The sequence below is a fragment of the Diorhabda sublineata genome, chromosome 11 (genome assembly GCF_026230105.1).
Source record: "Diorhabda sublineata isolate icDioSubl1.1 chromosome 11, icDioSubl1.1, whole genome shotgun sequence".
NCBI classification, from domain to species: Eukaryota; Metazoa; Arthropoda; class Insecta; order Coleoptera; family Chrysomelidae; genus Diorhabda; species Diorhabda sublineata.
This window is the reverse complement of record NC_079484.1, coordinates 6,853,913-6,865,265: the sequence shown is the minus strand read 5'-3', so window position 1 is coordinate 6,865,265 and position 11,353 is coordinate 6,853,913. Positions and strand designations below refer to the sequence as shown.

At 34.4% G+C, this 11,353-nt stretch overlaps 1 protein-coding gene across 1 annotated transcript; it reads right to left on the bottom strand.

The window, feature by feature from the left end:
• Positions 1 to 5,450: 5,450 nt before the first annotated feature.
• On the bottom strand, positions 5,451 to 10,181 carry LOC130450432 (sperm-associated antigen 1). The gene is made up of 5 exons (XM_056788805.1): positions 9,915 to 10,181; positions 7,797 to 8,007; positions 5,834 to 6,164; positions 5,566 to 5,677; positions 5,451 to 5,513 (listed from the first exon to the last, which is right to left on the bottom strand). The coding sequence occupies exons 1-5, from the start codon at positions 10,179 to 10,181 to the stop codon at positions 5,451 to 5,453; spliced, it is 984 nt and encodes a 327-aa protein (XP_056644783.1).
• Between the last annotated feature and the right edge of the window lie 1,172 nt (positions 10,182 to 11,353).

Below are 11,353 nucleotides of genomic sequence, written 5' to 3'. Positions count from 1 at the left end.
GACGAATAGGCTGATGAGGTGGCAATTCAAACTTTAATTCAATAATGTTGGTCATTGTAATAACGAATGTGTGATCTGGTGCATTGTTTTGATGAAACAACAGCCAAATACGGCCGTTATTGCTTGATTTCTTCGCCCAAACGTTCCAATAAGTTCGCATAATACTCACCGTTGATAGTTTTTTCTTTTTCAACATAGTCAATGCAAATAATCCCCCGCGCATTCCCATAAACCGACGCCATGACCTTGCCTGCAGTTGGAACGATCTTTACCTTCTTTGGAGCCGCTTCTCCCTTTTTAGTTCATTGATTTAATTGTTCTTTTGTTTCGGGTGTGAAGTAATTGACCCGTAATGTTCCATTCATGGTTACGAAACGGTGCAAAAATTCGGCTTTATCTCTGGGAAACATTGCCAAACATTTTCACGACGCTGTTTTTCTTCCATTGTGAGCAAACGCGGCACCCAACTTGCGCACATCTTTCTCGTGTCCAAATATTCAGTTAATATACGATGTACCGCACTTTTAAAATGCCTACTATATTTGCTAGCTCGCGCACTTTTGGATTTTCTTCAACATTTCTGGAGCCGTCACCTCATTTGGTCGACCACAGCGATGCTGGTCTTCGCAGGTCGTAGGGCCTCGTTAAAACTCTGCTACACAATATTTCACTGTTGATAATGAAGGAGCAGTCCCACCCAGAGTAGAAACTAGTTCAGATTTTATATTTCAATATATTTTAAATAAAAGTATTGTATTATATAACGATTATCAATTCGCTTCATGTTTACAAATTCACTATTGATGGCTGCCAAAGATATACTAAACAACATGGGGTCTTCAAGCTTGAAACATATACCGTATAAATTGTCTACTTCCTAATACAGTGACAGTTTTCAAGCAACTACAGTCATCTCTAGGTCAGGCCAAGTACTGCTGGCACCATCCTCTTATCTCTAATAAAATTACAAAACAAAGTTACTAAATATAAGTTTAGTTTTCACATACACCACCATCAAAGGTGGTTGGTTTTGTTGGAAGCAGTCGTAATTAAGAAAAATCTAAATATTTTCTGACTAATACAAGTTTTTGGGCTTTTATTGGCCTTTTATCACCATAGGAACGAACAATAGAAAATGGTTTGGATTGGTCAAAAGTTCTGTTTTTTAAATATTACAAAGTCATAAAGTAAGATCTATAAGTATCTGTATTCCAATGAAAGCTAGAAATTTTATTTTATTTTAATTCTAAGAAAGAAAATACGATTTTAGGTTTTGTCTTTATAGTTCATAGTAATGAGATCCACGTTGACTACTTAGTTTAGTTGGAACTTGCAAGGTGCAGTGTGCAATCCATTCTATTGTGATTATGAAAAATTTGTAAGGGCCACGTAAACGCCGAAAAATCGTTTGGAGTTATTAAAGTTATAAAAGAAGAGAAATGTGACGATTTCCGAGCAGCACGTAAAGTTTCAGAAAACCCAAAATTTCAATAAGAAAATCATTTTAAACAAAGACTTCAAAGGAAAGTACATGCAATCTTCTTTAGAAAAAAATTTCTGACAGATTTTTGTCACGATTCGAGATGATAAGGATTATCATAAATAAAATCAGAAACCAAAGAAGAAATATATTTTATTTAGATGAAACATGGATCAATGAGGGACATAGATCAAATAAATTTTGGCAAGATGAAACTGTTACAAGTCGGAGACAGGCTTTTTCAAAAAATTTATCTACTGGTTTGAATCCACAAACAGTAAAACGGCGCAGTTTGATAATAGTACATGTCACACATATAACGGTTATTTATTGACTTTTAAATCTACTCCATCCGGTGATTACGAATGAGGAAATGAATGCTGATGCTTTTAAAGAACGGTTCAAACAAAAATAGATTTGCCCGCAACCAAATGGTTATAAAAAGATTTACAGAATTAGCTAAATTCAAATAACATCAATTCCATTCCAGTTCTGTGAGAAAAGAACTGTATTCTTTGTATTCCCTTCTTAAACAGAAATCCAAAGATTATTAAATTGATGAAACCATCTCCACCATATCATTTACTGAACTGGGAAAAGAAAAATGAGGAAATTGAACAATATTACCCAACCAATATTCACCATCGTGAGTATTGGTTGCAACAGTTCATCTTTTCGATTCTAATTTGTATTCTAAAAGAAGTAATACGCATATGGATTACGAATGCTTCATCATTTTATTACTCTCTTATTTATAAAAATGGCATCTAGAGCTTTTACGATATTATATGAGAAGAAAGTACGGATGTTAAATTATATCTGACGTAGATCTTACTCGTATTTTATTTATATTACCAATATTACAAGCAATTATTCTTATTATTAAAAGCGAATACATTTAAACGTGGTATTCACTGTAATTTTGTGTCTGGCTTACCCTAAGATTATCAGGTACAGTCTACCTGATATATGTGGAAGAAAATTGTGCGGGTGATCCTTTTTGCAGTCAGGTAATATTACGAAATCGGGACACTCTACCTACGTCTACAATACGTTCTTTGCTGTAATAGTATTCTGTCTATAGAAATTTTTGCTGTATGACTGATACTACGAGCATCGAATCAGGGTGAAATGAAAGACTTCCAATGTCCAAGTAGACCTGACAGTAGAGTTTCTAATATATTTGATCGTATGAGTTTATTAAAACCCAATTTATTCACTATAAAAGTTGACGATTTAGAATTTTTATACATCGGAGATGTACGCAACAAGTTGTGATACACGTGTCATAATTTAGACACATGAAGTTTGCAGAAGAAGCCGCGGGCGAGTGCTGTTATGCATCAAGTACGACTATAAAAATAAATACCAAGAAACAAGTACAAATTTTAATAGTTATCTATAACAACGGTATAAATTTTTAGTTGCAATTACTCATTTTATATATCATTATAATTAAATTATATATAAAGTTCGAACAACCAGTTATCTAAACATTTAGGAATGAATTATGTTTCTTTTCGTGTTTGTTTTACGTATGTTGTTAATGTACAGGGTCCTTCACGACGAGCTGAATCGATACGCATTCTGAAAATTTGCTTGCATAAGTTTTCCGAAATGCTCGTTTCAACTAAAATAATTTCAGTTTTCTGAAACTTCCGGACCCAAACTTATACGCGAAATTTCAATATAACTGAAATTTTCATTCAGCAAAATGAAATAATCTTCATTAATAAATCATAAACGGGACATGATGGACACTTTTGCAACGCTTAAACGTCAAGCTGTTTTCATTGTTTGTTTGTTTGTTGATATGTTAACCGACAATTAAAAACCATGAAGATTTCGGTTATTTCAAGTTTTTACAAAAACCGTTACTTTGAGATATATGAATTTAAAGCGTAGAATCCAATGGTAAAGAGAAAAATGGGGGCTGCCATATGAAAAAATTAAGTTTTTAAATAACGAAATTCGACACCATTTTCTGAACACCCTATATAAATTTTTGTCAAGGTTTTCATAGATTTTGAAAGCTGTAAGTGTTATTTGTCCAAATTCCGAAAATATTACACCTGACTCACTTAAACTTAGAAATATAATTTTTTTAGTGGAGGGCTGCACGTGTCCAAAAATTTCGAAAATGTGGAATAATTAAAAAATGATGGACTTCAGGCATACTATGTCTTATATAAAGTTATATTGAAATTTCGCGTAGATTCCAAAAATTTTATAAAAACCATAGCATTCCGTTCAAAATAACTAAGTTTGAGTCCACTTCCGGTATAACCGGAAGTTTCAGAAAACTAAAATTATTTTAGCTTAAACGAACATTTCGGAAAACCCATGCAAGCAAATTTTCAAAACACTAGTCGTAGTACTTTCCTATATACATATTGATACAGCTCGTCGTGAAGGACCCTGTACTAGAACTATATTTTTTATTTGCAGCATCTGTCTTATTTTCTTTTTAGAATCAACAATATGTTCCTCAATCACAGTAGTTGATCGCCGAATTCTTAAAACACGTATATAAAAAAATATAACCAGTCCTTATTCTCCAAACAAGTATTTATTCTCATCAATGTCATCCGAAGTCAAGGCGAAACATTTTTTAATAATTGAGTACATTATTTGAGCAAAAACAACGAAAAATAAATTGTAAAAAATTGTGTGCACTCTAACTTTGAGTTACTATCCTCTAACTTTGAGTTACTATCCTCTAACTTTGAGTTACTGTCTGTAATGTACTAATTGTGAGTAGCGGAAGAGATTCAGTGGAGCAGAAGCATTTTTGTTTTAAGGGGGCCGTTGAGAAGGAAACTATTGATCAAAATTTAATTTATAGTTTCAATGGGGTGGCATGTATGGATTGTTGTCTACTTAATGAGTTTGGTTCTTCGGTAGGATTATAATTTGAAAACAATGATATGAAATTTAGTAAATCCGGAAGCTTCTTGATGCCGATGCCGAATAATTCCTTGTATAACTCGGACAGCCATGTAAGCACACGTGTGCATTACCTCGTCATCAGTGGTGAATGTTTAAGGACTTCTTTCAGTATTCCAAACATGTGGTACTCGCAGGGTGATAAATTTAGACTGTAGGGTGGATGTTCCATTATATCCCTCCCCAGTTCTGGTGAAGGGCACGTTATTCTGTAAAAGAATCGCACCTTGCTCTGGAATACTCCTCTGTTTCGAGCGAGAAGCGGGTTCCACGTGTGCTTTCAGAAATTTAGAGTAGATGAAGTCTTCTTCTGAAGTGAAGATTCGTGTTGAATTACCGTCCCCTTCCGTCTCCTGTTGCATCAGCCAACGGCAACAAACTTCCAAGCACATGAATTTTTACCCGAAGTTCATAAGTTTGAGAGCCCATCGCGCCATTACTTTCCAAAATTGAAGATGTTCGTGGATGATGGGCTATACACAACTTATACTCTTCCCGAATTCAGCTAAAATTTTTCGAACATTCATCCTACGATCCTCCAAAATGAGTCCTAAGCGGCGAATTTGTCTGATGTGATGATGGTTCGCGGTTGAGATTCATGCGGATCATTCTCCTTGGTTTCGCGGCTATATTTGGACACCAAACCTACTCAGGCACTCACTACCGAATTAATATGGTGAAAATTTATGTGCTTTTATTGCCTTCCTACACCCAAAAATCAATGACAATACTACGCGATGAAGGCGGTCGGCACTTGACCAACATCTACAGCATTTTTTTCAATCATATTTCAACCGCCCTCGTATATTTTGGGTAGCAGATTATGGTCATTCCTCAAGTGTGTTACGACATGATATTCCACATTCAGTTACGTCTTGTTTTTAAGATCATTTCATATGAGATTATCTAGTAAAGAAAAACTTGAAAGACTGCAAAAGCAATCAACTCAAAATTTTAATGATTAAATAAAAAACGTAATTAACTTTAATAATACGTTATTTAATTTATTCTATTTCAACAATTTTCATTCTGGTATTTTTAAGTTTAGCATTAGTCTTTTTTCTGATTTTGTCAGCGATTTCTTGAGCTAAATGGTTATTAGGTTCTTTATAAATAACAAATTCTATATTTTCCAAAGCCTCTTCATATTTTTCTAGCTTTTCCAAAGCTTCAGCTTTACGTGTATGAGCCTTAACGTTATCTTTTTCTATAGCTAACACTTTATCACAATCTTTGACTGCCTCTTCATACCTAATGAAAATAAAATCTTTTCGTCATTTCATCGTTTTACAAATTGTATGATGGTACTTTTTTTGAATCGTCATGCTTCTATTTTTTTGTTTTCCTGTTTTATATTTTGAATCAAAATAATGACCTTACACACATATATTGGTTATTTTTTCATACCTTTTAAGTTTTAGATATGTTACAGCCCTATTATTTAGATTATTTATAGTGGTTTTACTCTGGATACTTGAGGAGTAGCATTGTAAGGCTTGTTCAAAATCGCCAATTTTAAAATACTCGTTGCCTGTTTCTCGTTCTCTTTCGGAAAAAAATGCAGCTTCCGCTTCCGTTCCGAATTGATTAAATGTTACGGTTTTATTAGGTTTTTTCAGTTTTTCTTTCTCTATACGTTTGTCGTTCATTTCTAAAGCCTCTTTTTTAGCTTTTTCTTCTTCGATATCCATTTTCAATATTTCCGTATCCGGGTCATATTTATCCCATGATTTATAATCTGTAGAAAAAAAAATATAAATATTTTCATTACGGGGTAGATTCAAGCTCATAACATTCAAGACCCCATAATAAATTTGCAATTATAAAAATAAAAATTGAGTAAGATGTAGCAACAAGCTATGAGATCTTTTTAATTTTTTTCTGGTATTGCGTATACATAACAACACTCAGACCTTCTCGGATAATATTGTTTAGAATACAAATAACTCTGTAAGTAATCCAAAGATTTAGAGGAAATCTTCAAAAGACATCTCGGCGGTTGGACTTGCGATTTTATGTGGGATTTTTACCAATTAACCCCCCCTTTCGTCAACAGAGAGAATAACGGAACCACCAAGAAGGTATTACTTCATTATACTTCTTGGACTTTCCTTGGTCTATCTACTAGATATTCTTGTTTCTGGGTAACTATCTTTGTCACCATATCAGATATAGTTTTCGAGGCTTTCTGGCTAGCTGTCATTTCATGGACGATATTCTCTGGTGACGGTACGCTTCCAAGTTCTTGTATAGCTGTTCTACGTTCTTCTTGCCATCTTTGACATACAAAAAGGGTGTGCTCTGCAGTATCTTCCACATTATGACAGTGAAGTCAACGTCGTTGGTACCTTTCTATGAATATCTCTTTCTCCATTGCTTTGGCTACATTATCTTTACCATACGTCGAGCTTCTTTTCCTTACCAGTAAGTCTTTTGGTGCATACTTAAGTGCTGTACTTAAGAGTTTTCGTTATACAGAGGTAGAACCATTGAGAATTGGCATTAAGCGACCTAAAAAACATCGCGGATGTCTCAGCTCTTTTGCCGGTGTCTTTTCATAAAAGATCCCTGGTCTATACAAATTCGGAAGTACTTTAATTCTGGTTTAGTTATGACACGTGTGCTCTTCACTTCTATGGTCACCTGCCTAACTGCCCCACGGTCGACCATGAGTACCGCTTCGGTCCTCTCTTCCGCGAGTTCCAGATTAATTTTTTCCATACACTCCGGTATTCTATGTATTGCAATATTTGTCTGGTTCACCACTAATTCTTCTGTGCATCGGTGACTGTGACTGCAAGATAAGGGTGAAGTAATATAGCAACTCTAGCCTGAGGATTTTGTCATAGTAGAGGTTCCAGGTTGGACCTAGGATGGATCTTTGTGGCACTCCACATGTGATTTACATATAATGTTCTTGTCCAATCAAGAGTTCTCTGTTATGAAGGTAGTTCATTATTAAGCGTTCTAAATATGCTTTTGACTCGAAGCGCTTGCACAAGAAGCTGAATTAAATGCAATTTTATGCATCAAGTGTCACCAAGAGACAAAGCTATTGGCTATTATTGCGAAGTTTTTACAGGTTTTTGACTTACCTATAACCAGGTCTAACAAAGTTTAATCTAAACAAGAAATACATTTCAAAACAAATAATTTCTAGTCTAATCCATACAAAGTCCTCCACATTTCGTATCATCTAACGTTTGGCAATGTTTTGTCTCTACTATTATCTCCGTCACTAATTTATGATGAAACATTGAGTTTACCTTCTGTGTCAATTGTGATGATTCCTTTTCAAGTGAATTATAGTTTAAAACCAGCAAGTTTTAAACTTTTCTAAGAATAAAAATTATCTCGTGTGTAGACTTACCTGTTGAGTTTATACGTTTCTCGGAAATTTTGGTTTCCTCGATCAATTTTTCATATTTTCTGATATCTGAATCATGTTCAACTGTCTTAACCCGTCTTCTTTCCAGCTCTTTATCTCTTTTATCGGCAATAACCACAAAATTTTCTAAATCTTTAGATATTTCTATAACATCACTCTTATCCAGATCTTTCTTATTTAACACAGGACAGACCTAGTAGAAGTATATGAATTAGTATGAAAAACAGTTCAACAGAGTTTTAACAATGTGATTCACAATTTATATAAGCTGCGTGACATATTCATTTTCAAAAAAACTCCAAAACGATTAACCTAAATTGTAACAAATGCGCAAATATATACAGAGTATCTCATTAATTTTTAATGTTCACTTTGTTTATTAAATGCAGCGTTGGTAAAATCATTCTATGGGCTTGATGCAAAAAATTTTCGCAGTACATTTTCAATATCTCCTTTGAATTCTTTTCACCCAAAAATTTCGCCATGAGTAAATAGTAATTTGATGATGCAAGTTCGGGACTAAATGCTGGATGTAGTAGGAGTTAAGTACCTCCAAGATCTTCGATCTTATTCCGCGTAACTTTCGAAGTATGAAGTTTAGCATTGCCTTGTTTTAAAAGAACCTGCTTTCGGTTAACTATACCTGGATATTTATCTGATAAAACCTTATACATTCGCATCAGCTGTCCAATATATACCTAGGTATGATGGCTCGACCAACTGGAATGATTACGATGTACACTAAACCTTCATAATTCCACCAGACACACAAGTTTTGTTGGTAATTGTCCTTTGTCTAATGACCGATTCTCCATGTTCGGGTTGTTTAACTAAATCCATTCCTCATACAGAGCAATCAGCTATTTATACACGTCTTTTCAATGGTCGAAGCATCAAATCTTCACTATTAAAACGATTAAACCAACACTTTGTCGATGTCGTACAGTTAGGGCCTAATAACAGATTAACATTCGGTTTAGAGCAAAAGAATACATCAAGTGTTTTTTTTGGAATTTCGAAAAAGATTACAGATCTAATGAGAAATTGAAATTCATCATATTTTCGTGAACTAAGCAAGTTCAACAAATACTTGTAGTGTACTTAAAAGCTTAAAGACTTGGGAATGTTTTAAATAATAAAACCGGGGGTTCAAACTTACGATGCAAGGAAATTAGATTAACAGTTCCCCAGGTGCATCACTGACTTCCAGGTGCTTTTTCTTTGGTTCGGGTCTCATGTTCGTAATAAAACCATCCAAAATCTCCAGTAGCTTATGGAACACGTTTTCTTTGGCAGAAATACGAGGCATTTTCTGCTAGTTTCTGATCCTCATAGTCTTGTATTTATTAATTTAATCTTTTGACTGGGAGAATCGACTTCTATTTCAACATCATGGGATAAAATTTTATGCAACGTGGATGGAATGTAATACCATGGTTACTTCTCAATTGCCATCCCTGCTGTTTTTTTTGAGAAAAGCTGGAATTTTTCTGGGTTGATCATCGCTTTGATATTCATGATTTTTGGTACTGTAGAAATGTACTATTTAAACCAATTAAGCGTACAAGTTAGTGCAACAAACTAATTTTTTCCAGGAAAAACCAGTAAAAATCATACTGTTCCTAGTTCCTGTAGCTTATATAGTATGAGAAGCACAAAGTAGATATAAATCGAAATCAGTGCTTTCGAAAATCGCGCTTTTTTCTGGCACCACTGTGTGTCGTTCGCTAATTAACTTTCCTTTCAATTTCACATACATTCGTTGCTACCACAGTTGCTTTACACTTCATATAATTTATGTTAAAAACGTATTGCGTCGTCAATAGGGAATGATTGAAAGAAATTGAAGCAATTGTATTATTCATAGAATTAGAGACTAGTCTTAACAAGTTATGACATGTTTAAATGACTATCTGTGTATTGGACAACAGGCTGCTGATTTAGTTTATTTGTTGGCATCTTCAGGTAGATGCCGGAAACTTTTCCTTTTTACTCGTACTTGCTTTATTATTTTGAAGTGGTACAATAAGAAAATATTTATAGTACTAAACATAGAATTAAAATTACTTTAAGAAATATGTCAATATAATTAACACGTACCTCTCTTAAAAATTTACTTTTAGGTTTTATGATCCTCAAGCGATTTTCGGTACATTTCAATAAATCTGGGTAATATCCTTCTTCGCCCGAACGCAAAATATGAAGAATTTTTTCCAATTCCCTGCCGTCGTTACATTTCTCAACATATTCAAATTCAAAATGGTCGATTGGTATGTTATACTTTGATATTAGAGACTCGCTTTTTACATTATTGCTAGAATCGATATTATAGTCTCGAATTTTAGATAAATCATCCAAAACTGACATGATGTTAGTTTTATGACAATGTTACGTTTGAGGGAACTTTATAGGACATATTTGTTCGATAAAAGTTCTAGTGTTACTATGGTGATGTAATTTATTGATCAATCAACATTTATACTTCGCTAAATGGCCGAGAGCAATACCATATGGTCTTAAACTTGATAAAGAAATAATCCCTATTTACACCTCATCGCGGTGGGTGACGTTAACAGGAACAGAATGTGCACTGGTATAAGCAATCACACTTGGTTCACCAAATAAGGACAACTTCTTGTCCTAGAGTCGGGTAATCAAAGTATCAAAGGCATAGGGATCAGGAAGGCAAGAAGAAACCACCTCAATGTTTCTCCAGGACAGCGTGGCTGCTAATGACGACCGAAATGGACTTCTGTAGAAGAGGCAAATCTAGTAGAGACAGGATAATAAATAACAGAATAAGGGAAGTAGTGCGCGTATCAAATACACATTAATCGATGACATCAAAACCCAACAATTAATCTGGTATGTTCATGTACAAAGAATGTCAGATAACAGAACACCTAAGCTAGAACCACAAGGGAATAGGAGAAGAGGCAAACCACGAAGAAGATGGTGGATAAGGAAATGCAGCAGAGAGAATTAACAGAAGACCTATGGCAAGATAGATGGCGGTTTACAACGTCCTCCGATGTCTTGAGATGTTTCTAATCGGCATCTATATTTTAAAAATAACTGACACTATAATCAAAAAGACACAAGAGTTTTCCGGAAAATATGATCCTGGATTAGATAGGTCATCTATCATCTGATCGCGGATCCTAAAGGCGGCTACAGACGTAACTGCAAACTTGACAAGCATGCATGATCCAGCTTGCTTGAACAAAAAGCTTGCTTGAACAAAAGCTTAAGAGAGAACGAGATTGTGATTCATAGTTTCCAAACTTCGCGCTCAGTTTTCGGTGGAAATTTCCAAAATCTACACTTTTTTCGTGCGTTAATATTTATTCAATTGTATAATAGATTCTAGATATTTAAAATTATTTAACCATTTAACAACTAGTCTGCTTAGGTAGAAAGGATCCAATCATATGACTACGAATCGATTAACACAATCAGTTTCCGAACAACATTGTAAGCAAGCACATCAAAACAATAATGTATCATCAAGTAAAACTGATCAATGCATATCAACACTA

Excerpts from the sequence above, each read along its gene's own strand:
- LOC130450432 (XM_056788805.1), bottom strand. The coding sequence starts at position 10,181 with ATGTCAGTTTTGGATGATTTATCTAAAATTCGAGACTATAATATCGAT. Across the intron at positions 6,165-7,796 it reads GAAACGTATAAACTCAACAG|ATTATAAATCATGGGATAAA; the intron begins GTAAGTCTACAC and ends TTTTTTCTACAG. Across the intron at positions 5,678-5,833 it reads ACATATCTAAAACTTAAAAG|GTATGAAGAGGCAGTCAAAG; the intron begins GTATGAAAAAAT and ends TATTTTCATTAG.